The 14047-nt window shown below is 33.1% G+C and overlaps 1 protein-coding gene across 2 annotated transcripts; it reads left to right on the top strand.

Annotated features, from left to right (window-relative positions):
* The first annotated feature begins 246 nt into the window (after positions 1 to 246).
* On the top strand, positions 247 to 9927 carry LOC105972589 (exocyst complex component SEC6). 2 transcript variants are annotated; one of them, XM_012997554.2, is made up of 25 exons: positions 247 to 631; positions 1353 to 1391; positions 1529 to 1617; positions 1736 to 1826; positions 1957 to 2046; positions 2138 to 2217; positions 2501 to 2593; positions 3876 to 3902; positions 3999 to 4100; positions 4196 to 4334; positions 4421 to 4465; positions 4855 to 4910; positions 5200 to 5308; positions 5457 to 5597; positions 5692 to 5871; positions 6019 to 6096; positions 6187 to 6273; positions 7293 to 7337; positions 7702 to 7780; positions 8195 to 8264; positions 8370 to 8457; positions 8552 to 8641; positions 8838 to 8954; positions 9135 to 9197; positions 9555 to 9927. In XM_012997554.2, exons 1-25 carry the CDS (start codon positions 503 to 505, stop codon positions 9684 to 9686), a joined length of 2259 nt encoding a protein of 752 aa, XP_012853008.1. In that variant the 5' UTR covers positions 247 to 502; the 3' UTR covers positions 9687 to 9927. The 2 variants fall into 2 exon arrangements, 1 of the variants encoding a protein (XP_012853008.1); XR_016030193.1 differs by lacking the exon at positions 8195 to 8264.
* The last annotated feature ends 4120 nt before the right edge of the window (positions 9928 to 14047 follow it).

Below are 14047 nucleotides of genomic sequence, written 5' to 3'. Positions count from 1 at the left end.
GTAAATCATGGTAACTCAACGGCCCGTTAAGGTAGCGGACCCGGACCTGGTGCCCACAAGGAACCAATCTCATTGGAGTTGAAATTCCCACACTGCGGCTGCCAGGATTCGATCCTAGGACCTTGCTCCAACTTACCACCTCCGGAACCAGTTGAGCTACACCCATGCGGGCGAAATAACCCTTAACTACATATATGAAATAACCCTAACTACATATATGTGTATTAAGGAGTTTTTATGATTTAAAATGCCTACTAATTAGGAGCATAATAAACCATCTTTTTTTCTCCACGTGTCAATTGCTCAATGGAATCGAATTTTCCTATACTAAAAATAGGCGAAAAATTGACAATTATTAAATCAAATGATCTGCATCAAATATGAGAAACCATGCATACTACAACAGATTTGAATTCTCCCCAAATTCGTTCATGATTATACCTATTTTGAAGAATTTCGCTTTGCCCAACACTCCGATCACTTCACGGAGGAGAGAGAGAAGATGACGGCTGAGAATCTAGGGGTGGAGGCGAAGGAGGCGGCGGTCAGAGAGGTGGCGAAGCTTCTGCCGCTGCCGGAGCTTTTACTCTGCATCTCTTCAATCAAATCTGACTACATTGCCCGCCAACAGGTTCGCCTTTTTCGTTTCTAGGTCATATTAATTCTGCAATTTTTCGATGAATTATCCTTTATTTTTCCACAGTAACTACTCGGGTTTGTATTCATATGCCACATTTCTATTCAGTCATGTAAAATCTAGGTTTTGGGAATTGAGATATTTGGGGATTGGGATTTGGAGATACTATGTATGGGCAATTTTATAATTGGAATTGCAATTTTCTAATTTTTCATTCTGGATTTAAATTACTACTTGAAAGATTATACTCCCTCCATTCCATTTTAATTGTCTTTCTAGAGAATTTTTTTCATTTCAAAACAATTGTCACGTAAGGATTCCAATGAAGTATTTATTGTGTTTTCTCAACTATGCCCTTATTACTATTAAGATAATTAATGGTTAAACATTAAACATTTAATAAAATTGGTTTTTTAGTCATTTTACTATGATTTTTTTAGAATCCATGCACATTTATTAGCTTTCTTAATATGTGTGAATTAACCCAAAAAGACAATTAAAATGGAATGGAGGGAGTAAACTAATATTTCTGAGGTAGCCTTTCTTTAACAATCACCACTTGTTTCTATTTTTTTGTTAGGTAGTAGGAGGTTGGTCTTCTGGTAATTTTGATTTCAGCTACTGTGATTTTTTTTTTTAAAACTTTTACCACATTAGAGTGAAGAATAGTTATATACTTGGTGATGAACATTTTTGTTTATTTTCTTGGTATTAGGCGAACGATGCACAACTCAGTACGATGGTTGCTGAACAGGTATAGATGGATCCTGAGTCTGTAAAACCTTTTTATTTTATGTATCGACTAACTATTAAGGGAGAGTTATCTTAGCTTTCGTTTTAGCTTTGCTGTCTCCAAATTTCTTACTTCTATCTCTGAATTCCTGGATTCAGGTTGAGCAGGCACAAGCCGGCCTTGAATCGGTTTCCTTGTCCCAAAAGACAATAAATAATCTGAGAGATAATTTCATTGAGATTGATAAGTATGAAATCTATCTATGTAACATACTTCGTAAATTTCTCTGTTTCTCTGAAAAGAATGCATTTCATGTGTTGTTTCATTAAAGTTTTAGGTTGATGTAGAACTTCGTTTCTTAACAGGTTGTGCCAAGAATGCCAAACATTGATCGAAAATCACGATCAAGTAAAGCTCCTCAGTAATGCGAGGAATAACTTAAATATGACTCTTAAGGTAAGTGCAGTTTAACAAAATCTTTTTGGAGTCTGTAACGTGAAAATTAAAACTCGCGTAAACCTGTAAAAAGTCTTGCAATTTTTTATTATAAGAATTGTTACATATGACGTTATTGTTCTTTTACCAGGATGTGGGAGGCATAATGTCTATCTCCGTTGAGGCTGCTGAGGCGCACGATTCTTTGAGTGATGACAGGGAACTGGTTAACACCTATGAGGTTGAAATTTTGCGGGCTCGATGATTTTATGTTTCTTCGATTTAATTTCAAGATATATGCTACTAAACTTGTTATTTTTAATCCAATCTAGAGGTTAACTGCTCTTGATGGGAAACGGAGGTTTGCATTAGCTGCTGCGTCAACGCATGAAGAAGAGGTTGATAGGCTGAGGTCAGAAGCTTTACATGCTATTCTAATGGTCTTGTACGGTTTATTTATTCTTTGACTATATATGCATTCCCCTACAGTAATTGAAAAATATCTGAATGATGATATAATTTGACCATTCAATCACGAAGACAACAAATTGGAAAAATGTATAATCTTTACAAAAATGGAGATGGATATGAATCAACTCTCTCAGATACAATTGTTTACGATTTGGTGATTTCTTAGTGTAACTTTAAATACGAGCATCTTTAGTTATTATGATGAATAATACCGCATTTCGCAGGGAATACTTTGAAGATATAGATCACACGTGGGAGACATTTGAAAAGACATTATGGGGTCATATTTCCAACTTCTTAAAACTTGCTAAAGAAAGGTATGCTGTTTTAAGGGTGTCTTTTATTGGGATCCCATTTTCTTGTTCTTGTACTTCGGTGTGTGTATATTAGATGAAAGAAATGAGGTCCCTGAGAGTGAAAATTAACAAACTCTATTAGTATTAAACTTGGCATGCATCATACATCTCTTTGGATGTATAATCTTGAAGATTGATAAATATCACCTAGGTTGAACAAGTCAAGCATCATCTAGATGTTCGTTCATTCAGCATATTCTAAGAGCAAATTTAAGTGTCATCCACTTGTATCAGTTTCACACATTAATAAGGGTCAAAAAGACTCTGGTTTGCACCTAATAGGGCTGCTCAAGACACACACACATACACAAACAAACAACAAAAAAAAAAAAGGAAAACAAAAGAAGCTGAAAATTTGCCTTCTTGTTTAAACGTTTAACCTTATAATGGAAATGTAACACACCGTGGAGATTGTTTTTGCTCAATAAATATCAAGCCCGTGTCAGTAATTCATAGATGTGGATGAGTGACTTGAAATTGATGATTTACTGATCAAACACATAAAATATAGAAAGACGAAGATGGTTATCAGGAGGGAGAATAGTCTAGCAAGGGAGAGGCTTTTATTCACCTTGAAATTCTTATTATATGCAAAGCTTCTAGAGTAGTCTCGCTTATTGACTTTATCCTTTCTCGTATATGTGTGTGGAATGCTGGTTTCAGTTTGTTACTTGTCAACTAGGATCAATAATACATATCATTCTGTAAAATGGGCAAGTGTTATATTGATACGTAGAAAAGGATCCCACATTAACAGTGACAGCAATTACGTCAAGTTACAAATAGATCAGCTTAATGTTTAAAACACATGTTTAAAGATTTATCACTCGGAACTCAATATTCCAAGGGTCACATGTATAGTTTTATGTACTGAGCTGAAACATAGAGGCGAAGTAAATTATGAATGATTGTGGATATGAAGTATCCCTTTCATCTTGATCAGCTGACTTCAATCTTTTGAGCGAGGGGGGCATATTTCAAGCCAAATTCGTCTGCTTTTTGTTTAACAACTGAAGAACAGTGATAGAAGAAACTGTTGTAATGGATTATAAAAAATAAATTAATACAAACTGATTTAGAAAATCTCTGAAATAGTTCTATCCGAATCATCTTACATTTGACAAATTTAATCAAATTTGTTACAATTTGTATTCCACTTCATATCTTTCATATCTGTTCTTAGCTTTAAACAGCTGTCAATGTATTTCTGGTACTCATTTGTCTATGTTATTTTCTTTTGCAGCCCACAAACATTAGTTCGTGCACTAAGGTATATCTCTGAATGGGGCACATTGCCGCAAGAGCCTTCTTCCTAGGTCATCTGGGTACTAATCCATTTCCTTACTTTACCCTTAAAATGAAAAAGGGTTGTCGAAATGCAAGAAATCTTGGATCAACAACTTGCTATGGAAGCAGCTGAGGCTGAAGGAGGTGCTGCAGTGGACCCTACAGATAATCCTCGTGCCAAGTATTTACCAAGTCAACCACGCATGGCATTTCAAAACAATTTTGCATGATGTCAATCTAAGTGTTCTTTTTCTTCTTCATCTTCTCTTAATTTAGGAAATCTACAACTGCAATGTCGTCTTTTAAAAATCTTACACAACAGAAGTTGAAGGCTCAAGGTAAAGGATATAAGGATAAATGTTACGAGGCAATAACGAAGTCTGTTGAATCACGTTTCAACCAACTGCTCACTGAGGTTCATGTTTTTTTCGTGCTTCTTCTATAAGATCGAGTTGTAAAGTTTTCTATAACTTCCACATGTGTTTATAATATATCTTCCAGCTTGTATTTGAGGACCTAAAAGGAGCTGTAGAGGAGGCTAAAAAGGTATTTCTTATACTTCTTCTTGTGAATGTTTTGGCAGTTGACATAAATTATCAATTGTTATTGCTATTTAACTGACAGTAACAAAAAGAGAAACGTAAAAGCCAAGATTCTCTTTAAATGTAAAACGGAGTAGGATATCGTTTACTTTAGAACGTGTATATCATATTCTTTCTAGCATCAGAAAACTATTTTTTCTCCATGAAGATTTCTTCGTCTACCGTTTAATAACTGATATTTAGACAATGTCAACTATGCATTTCTCTGTATTCGAGTTACATATCGTGACTTTCACAATTGTTATCTTTTCATCAATTTCTGCAAACATGTGTTATTCTAAAGATATTGAACGTTGTGCCGAATATTTTATTTACATTTCTTATTAATGTCAGATTGGTGAAGAGCTTGGAGATACGTATGACTTTGTTGCTCCTTGTTTCCCTCCTAGGTTTGTCATGCAATAAAAGTACATATTTATTAAAGTATTTAGATTTGATGAGAGAATTTGGGAAATGATTTCAAATGACCCTATAATGAGTGGATTTGAAATCCATCGCAAAAACTCAAAAACTAGCTGGGTTTGAAATCCACCGTTAAATTAATCGAGCAAACAAGGTCAATGAATTTGTTTTTGTGATTTGAAATATTTTTCTCAAATTCTTCCATCCAAATGAACATAAGATTCTTTAGTAGATTTTGATAATATTATTTCTTAAACCGAATTTCTACTCTTTCAGATATGAAATATTCCAGCTCATGGTGAATCTTTACACTGAGAGGTTTATTCAGTGGTTGAGACTAATCAGTGACAAAGCCAATGATCTAACTAATATAGAGATATTAAAGGTATTTATCTTGATGTTCTGTTGGCGTCTCATCTTTGTCTTTTGTCTTTTGCACTATGTTCGCACCTTGCAATTTGGTAAAAGAAGATATGTCAAAATTTATTTTCTTCCACTTTGTTTCTATTGTTAATGTCTACCTCTGATATTAGGTAACCGGTTGGGTAGTTGAATACCAAAACAATCTAATAGGACTCGGTGTTGACGAGTCTTTAGCTCAAGTTTGTTCCGAGAGCGGTTCAATGGATCCCCTTATGAATGCTTATATCGAACGAATGCAAGCCACAACAAGGGTAACTATGCAATAAACCATTCGCCTTTCATTATATTCATATTAAATCACCTTTATTAAGTCAATTAATGAATTGAAGGCACTCTATTCTGTAGAAATGGTACTTGAATATACTTGAGGCTGATAAAGTACAGCCACCAAAGGTAAGAGGCGATGGAAAGCTATACACTCCAGCTGCTGTCGATTTGTTTCGCATCCTTGCAGAGCAAGTCCAAATTGTACAAGAAAATAGCACTGATGTCATGCTATACAGAATCTCTTTGGCGATTATTCAGGTATGTTCAACTTGAGTAGTTACCAAAAAAAAAAAGAAAAAAACAATAATTAAAAGACAACAATGAGAGTTAAGAAAAGATGAGAGATGTTGATAAGGATTTCTGAAGAACATTTAAGACGTTGAGTGTTGTTTGTTCTCATTTCAGGTAATGATAGATTTTCAAGCAGCGGAAAGGCAGAAATTGGAAGAACCTGAAGGTGAACTAGAAGCTTTATGCGCAATGGTACGTAAATACCTACACAATATGTGATAGATAAACAATTGCTTATCTGAGCTATATCTATATCTTGATAACAAAATCACTTTATGACAGATCAATAACAATCTCAACTGCTACGATCTTGCCATGGAGCTAAGTTCTAACACTCTTGAAGCTCTCCCACAATATTATGCTGAGCAGGTGATCATGTTACCTTAGAACTTTTGTACCTTCCACTCTCCCATGTTCGAGATTTTTAACGTTAAAATTACAGCAGAAATTCTACGATTACAATTTCAATGTATTTTAACACTAACAGTCATATCTCTTTGCTTTTGGATGTGTATCTGAAGCATCATAAAGTCACGAGCCTTATTAGGTGGATTAATTATGTTTTGCATACACTTGCTATATCACATTTTTCATAGTATGTGCATGTATAGTGAAGTTACAAAATAACCTATGTTTAGTTTGTGTGAGATTGTACAACTCTCCTATTAAATTACCCGTTCTAGATAAATATGTCTGATGTTTCACGGTTAAGCGTCTTGTTCTAGACAATAGACAAATTTATTTGGTTAAATTTTCTAGCAATTGATTTGATAAATCGAAACTATGGAACCATGGAAACGACGCTATAGGTGAAATAAATAGAAGAGAGGTATTCTACCTTTGTTATCTCCATATTATAGAGGACAATCGTTTTCCCCATTTTTAATTTTCCAATAGAATACTTCTATCTTAACTATTAATTTTGTATATCATTTTCCCAAACTGCCCTTTTTTTCATAGAGTATTGCTTAAGGATGTGTTTAGGTTGTAATCATTAAAATTACGCTTAATAGGTTAATTTTTTCACTCGTAAACAACCTACCATTTTTATCGTACAATATGAGTGTATCATTCTCCAACGTACACTTGGTGGTTAATAACTAAATCCTCCTGAGCCAACTTGTAAGACATAAAACTACAATAAATGCATTAAAGCATGGTCGGCATGTAATAAATGAAGCAGAAGAAGAGCTAAATTTAAATATCAACATGATTTGACAAAATGCGGTTTAGTGTAGAATTCATTCTCCCACTAAATATGATTTGCCACCGACATTTCCAATGTTTAGGTTGAAAAAACATTGATGTAGGTATCTACATGTCTGGACGTACTATATATCTGAATAACAATGTTCTTTTTCTAAACGGTCTCTCGATCACTTTTACAGGTTAATTTTGAGGAAACTTGCAAGGGTTTTCTAGATGTTGCGAAGGTATACTGGTGATTTACTTTCAAGATTTTATGTTCTTACTTTCATTGCATTACACATACATACAGGTATTTACAATTATTTTTTTGATCAGTCATTTTCAGCTCTTACTCGAGAATTATGTTTTGGTCTAGTTTGTTCAATTAGTCAACTAAAATTAAAAATTGAGAATACTAATGCTCACTGTGGTGCTATTTGGTGTTTACTTCCGTATTATGGTCTAACGGTCTTTTTTTTAGCAGTTGGTCTAACGGTCTTTAAGTATATGTTAAATAGTCAACCAACTCTACATTTTTCATATTAACTGTATGGATATTATCAATGATTCTTCCTCATCGTCACAAAGTAATAGTTTAAATATTATTAGGAAGCTGTTCATCGAACTGTTAGCTTCATTTTCGAAGATCAAGGAATTCAGGATGTACTTGCAAGTTTGTATCAGAAAGGTAATGAACTTTACTCTTGCAAACCTTATTTTGGAAGTTCTTTCCATGAACATATAGGTTACTATCTAAATTCATTCTTAAATATTGAAATTTTGCATTTCTTTTGACTTATAAGAAATTTCTGTTGTTAATTGTTATTCATATTTGTATATTGACAGTAAGTATTCCTTCATAAGTGGAATTTCTAAAATTTATATTCAAGTTGTGTAACATGATATGATATTTGGTGATGCTAAGAAGATGCAGCGCTGAACCTAGTTCATTGAAGATAAATATAAACAATAGTTTATTTAAGTATATTAACACTTATTTAAACATCAGATCAATGAGTTGGTAAAATGAATTGTCTTCTTTGAGTGACATTAAATTGTTCGAACATGATTCATGTTGACTTGTTTCCCGGTCACATTCCAGGTTGGTTGGAAGGACAAGTCATTGAATTTCTAGTTGAAACAATTGATGATTACTTTAAAGATGTCACAACGTAAGTTATTTAACCTAGTACAACTAACTGAAAATATGGTAGTTGACTTTTCGTGTTTTATTTGGTGGGTGCAATTCATTTATTCTCTTTCAATTTTTTACGAAGGTTCATCGAAGAAAGATCATTTATGCGATTGGTTGAGCTCTGCCTGGAAGAAACCGTTGTTGTCTACGTTGACCATTTGCTTGTCCAGGTTCATTACTTGAGAATCACTTAACCATGACAAGATTTTTTCAAAGTTATCCTTATGTATTTAATCTTTACTTTTCTTTCTGTCTGCTCCACAGAAAAGTTATATTAAAGAAGAGACGATTGAGAAAATAAAGCTAGATGAAGATGTTCTTTCGGAGTTTTTCAAGAAGTACATAAGTGCTCCTGTAAGTTCATCGATTTTCATGAAGTGAAGAGATGTAACCGTCTATGTAAAGTGCTTTAGCTCATAACCTACTTAAGATTCATGCATTAAGGAATTTACAGTAGACATGTCAATAATATCGAGTTTATGTTTCTCTAGTTGGTTTTCATTTATTAAAGTTAACTTGTTAACATGTAACATTATATTACGTGGTGCAGAAAGTTGAAAAAAGACTAAAGATAATTTGTGATATGAGAGAACTTGCTTCGTCAGAGAGTCCAGATTCTTTCACACTTGCATATACAAATATACTTGAACATCAACCAGACTGTCCTGTAAGTGCTATATATTGAATTTTCTTTTTCATTAGAGGATCTATTTCATTAGAGGATCGATAAAATTGATATTGCCAAATCATTTTCTATTCGTTGTTCGATTTTGGAATTGATTGGCAAATTGGATAAATGCTCGTTGTCTCTACTATTGTCATTATCCTTGTGCACTTGTTGATGCAGCCAGAGGTGGTTGAGAAACTTGTTGCCTTACGAGAAGGCATACCTCGGAAAGATGCTAAAGAGGTAATAAATATTAATAAACCCTTTCTTAATAGCAATTTTTGGAGCCTTACTGATTTCTTGATTTGGGTGCTGACTCTTTAAATTAGAACATTTTACATAAACACTTACGAAATGAGAAATCCCCCTTAGTCTTGTTTGTGTTGATTGTGTGTGAAATCATGATTACAGAGAAAAAAAGACATGCAGTTAAGTTTATAAATGCAAACATCTCATGACATTTATTATTCTTTTTGAAAATTGCACCTTTCGAATAGGGTGTTCGAGTGATTTAAGTTTTTCTATAATTAGATCAAACATTAAGAGTTATACAATACGGACAAAACTTGGCGTGACATTTATTTTATTTTTGTGAAATAGGTTATTCAGGAGTGCAAAGAAATATACGAGAACTCTCTTGTTGATGGCAAGCCTCCAAAGACCGGTTTTGTTTTCGCGAAAGTGAAGTGCCTATCTGCTTCCAAAGGCGGCCTATGGCGAAAACTCACCTAGTCCAAAACTCACCATCAAATGTTGTTTCATTTGCCACGAAAAGCTACACTAGTATCTTTTTTTTTTTTTTTTTGGTCACTAAGCATATATGAATGTGATAATTCGATTTACTATATTTTTATCGCTATTATAAATTGAGTTTTTCGTAGACTTTTTATGAAACGGATGTTTATTGTTAAAGAGGAAACTAACTCCGTTGTATTTTCAACTTGTTATGGTTTAATCAGTTGTATTTTTGTTAGTACTGAAAGTTTCACAAGATAAGGAAGTCTTGGTTCATGTGTTATAAGTGTGACTATTAATCTTAGCGGTGTTCACTCGGTAAACCCATCGAACCGTACCGAACCGAAAATTTGGTATGTGCCAAACACCGAACCGAGAATTAAGTTCGGTATTCGGTAATTTTTCTTTGAATTCCGGTATTCGGTACGGAATTATTTACAAATTAACCTCTATTGATAAATTTTTTTTAGGATTGATTATTGAAATTTGAATGTCAAATTCAAGATTATTTTTTTAAAATTATTTTTTTTACCTTTTCCAAAATAAGGAAATATATTTCGATTTTACCGGTACCAAACCGTACCGTGGCGAATATTTCGATAAAAATCGTACAGAACCGAATTGTTGGTTTCGGTAAACGGTACAAAATTTTGAAGTACTGTAATTTCGATTTATCAAAATTCCGATATAGTACGGTACGGTTTTACAGTTTGTAATTTGTTTGTGTAATTTTTCTTGCTCAATGTTTTGTGTTTTTTTACATAATTGTTTGCAGTTAATGGTTTTGAAACTTTAAAATCATGATATTTGATTGTTCCATTTTAAATTACTAGGAAGATGCACGTGCATCACACGTGTCCAGTTAAAATATTTTAATAAATCGTATTATTTTATATTGCTAGGTATATTTATCCTAAAATATTATAGATTCAGCAGCGAGATTTTGCTTTAAAGATCCTAAAAGCGGTTATGGTTATGTCAAAATTTGAAATATTGAATATATACAACATGGAAGCCATGAAAGAAATAATTTGAACTTCAATTATCAATAATAACTGATTTAAAAACATAAATATTTGCTTACATGAAAGATTCTACGGAAATGTACATAAGTACATTAATCCATCACGGGAGGATATGTTAGGAATAAAGTAAAAAGGAACAAATAAATATTGGGGCAATTTGCTATAGGTCCTCCTATAAGAGATTATATGTGTTAAAATCCATCTAATAAACTCTAATTTCCAGCAAATTTTTGTATTTATAATTTGTCAAAAGTAACCTATCAATATCCCTATTAATATACGGTAAAATATATCTTTAAAATCAAATCCCCTATTTTTCTCCCTATTATACTGCAAATCCAAAAATTATAATTGCAAAAATCTGGAATTCGATTTCTTCCCTGTTTCTTCAAAGCGAAAATCTCACCACGAATTTTGAATCCTTCCATAGGTTTGGGTGTTTGATCGTTTGCAGTTTTACCAGGTCGTTTGCATTATGTCTGCGTTCGTTTTGCTGTTAACTATTTGCATTGGTTTCGTTTGCTGTTTACAAATTGCTTGTTCTTCGGAAACAACGACTGGTGTTTAGGGTTTGTTGTTCCGAAAATTATAATTGAAAAAATATGGAAATCGATTTCTTCCCTGTTTCTTCAAAGAGAAAATCTGACCACGAATTTTGAATCCTTCCATAGGTTTGGGTGTTTGATCGTTTGCAGTTTTACCAGGTCGTTTGCATTTTGTCTGCGTTCGTTTTGCTGTTCACTAGTTGCATTTGTATCGTTTGCTGTTTACAAATTGCTTGTTGTTCGGAAACAACGGCTGGTGTTTAGGGTTTGTTGTTCCGAAAATTATAATTGCAAAAATATGGAAATCGATTTCTTCCCTGTTTCTTCAAAGAGAAAATCTGACCATGAATTTTGAATCCTTCCATAGGTTTTGGGTGTTTGATCGTTTGCAGAATTTTTACCAGGTCGTTTGCATTTTGTCTTCGTTCGTTTTGCTGTTCACTATTTGCATTTGTTTCGTTTGCTGTTTACAAATTTGATGTTCACTATTTGCATTTGTTTCGTTTGCTGTTTAGAAATTACCAGGTCTGAGCATTTTGCCTTTATTCCGTTTGCCTTCGTTCGATTTGTTGTTGCCCAATTTGACTTCGTTCTGTTTGCTGTTTACAAATTGTTTGTTGTTCGGAATCAACGGCTGGTGTTTAGGGTTTGTTGTTTGGAGTTCATACGATGGCCAAAACACGATTAAGTCTTGGTAATCAATGATCCTTTGTGTAAAATTTTATTTGCATGTTGGGTTTTCGATTTTGATTTTTTTTCTTTCATTATTAATTTTGTATTTTGTTACTTTTTTGCTTTTGTATTTTGTTTGTTTGCTATTTATTTCAAATATTTCAATATTAATTTGAGAACCCGTTTTTTTCCCCCTTAACTGCAAATGAGGATGATGGTTTCCAATCCCCGAAATCAGGTAAATTGAGGGGTTTGCTTATGTTACGACTTTGGTTATGTTTATTCTAAAACAATACATTTGAAGAACCTAATTATGTGTTCTGACTTTGCTATTTGCATTTCTCTGTTATGAGTTTGCAAGTTGAATTTCAATATGTTCGTTTTGGATTTCTACATTTTAGCGGTTTTGTTCAAATAATAATTTTTTTGATTTTATATTTTTTGGTCATTTGAAGAACCCATTTATTCGTTTTTCATTTGCAAAAACTCATTTACTGAAAATTTTGATTTGCACGTAGTTGGGTTAATATTGCATAAGACAGCCTATTTTGAAGTTCATAAGACAGGCTTTTATTTGTATAAAAAAAAAAAAACAAAAAAAAAAATGTAAATTGAAATTACAATAACCAACTATGGGCTGCATTTTAAAGTTGCACATAGCATATTTGAGGAGTTTCGTTAGTGGTAGTTTCAATCAACGTTTGTTTATTATGAGTTTGCACTTAGTAGTTTTGTTGTTATGATTTCGTACTTAGTATTGTTGTTGTTTTTTGTTATGAGTTTGCATCTTGGAATTCAAAGCGTACATTTGTTGTTCAATATCGTATAATCATTTTTTTTACATTAACCAGTCGCGGGAAAGAAACAGAACACGCCTTTTTTTGTACATTTTATTGATCATTTGCGTAATCATTTAACTAGGTTTGATGTTTTGAGTTAGGTGTTTGCAATTTGTTATTAATTGTGGTTTGCACTTTAGACATGAATATTTGTCTTCTGTTATTTCAATTTATTGTGTTTGTTGTGATGTTTACATTTTATATTTGTGTTACTTATCATGTTGATTGTTTGCAATATGTTTTTGCAGTTTGGTGTTTGCAGTTTATTATAAATTGTTTTTACATTTAAATTGTAGTTAACATTTGCATACCGTATATTTGTACGTACATTTAGATATTTTCTCATATTTTGCACGTTGATTTATTTTTTATTCGAAATGGTTGGTTATTATGGCATAAGAAGATAATGGACTCTTGTGCGTACCTTTTGATGAAACAACAAGGTGAAGGGCATTTTGCAAGCGGCGTAGACCCCACTCGTATGGTGAAGAGTCTGATATTCCCCAGCTTGCTTCTGGTATATATAATCTAATCTTGTTTATAAGTCTTAAACACAAAATTTGTAATGTATGTAATATCTTATGTTTTTTCAGGGAGTTATACGAAAAAATATGAAACCAACTCAAATGGTACAACACTTCATGACGGAAAAAGATGTGACCAATTTCCGTTACTTACTTTTCCCGTTAAACTCAGGTGAAGGTCCCATGAACAAAACACCCCACTGGACTCTACTTGTTTATGATAGGATTAACTGTTCATGGGAGCATTTCAACTCCTCATTGCCTAGAAGATTGGATGGAAAAGAAGATCCATTCTTGGTTGATGCCAAAGAAATGAAGAGTTTCATGCATATTGCAAATGGGAAGATGAAATTTGGTATTAAGTCAAAGGCCAAGTTAGTTTCCGTTTTGACATCACCACAACAAAAGCCTGATTCAGTTGACTGTGGGATGTTCGTCCTTTATATCGCACGACAATTTTGTCGCCAACAATCCTTAGACATTAAAGATGCACAAAATGGGATATGCGCATTACGAAGTGACTTTGTTCATCAATTCTTAAACGATGAAGACACTGTGAAGTTAGATTAGCGCATAATGATCAGATTTTAGAAACTACCTTGAACTCTTGCTATTTTGGATATTTAATTTGGTTGCATTTTGATACAATTATAATTTTGCAGTTGGTAAAACATCCTTGTATTATTCTATACCTTGATGTACTTTTCTCGTTGTTTATGTTACTTTTTTTATGTTTGCAGTTTCAATTTTCGC

The sequence above is a fragment of the Erythranthe guttata genome, chromosome 3, assembly GCF_056151865.1.
Source record: "Erythranthe guttata isolate IM_541 chromosome 3, IM_541, whole genome shotgun sequence".
NCBI lineage: Eukaryota > Viridiplantae > Streptophyta > Magnoliopsida > Lamiales > Phrymaceae > Erythranthe > Erythranthe guttata.
The sequence above is the reverse complement of the archived record's forward strand: the minus strand, read 5'-3'. Positions and strand labels throughout refer to the sequence as shown.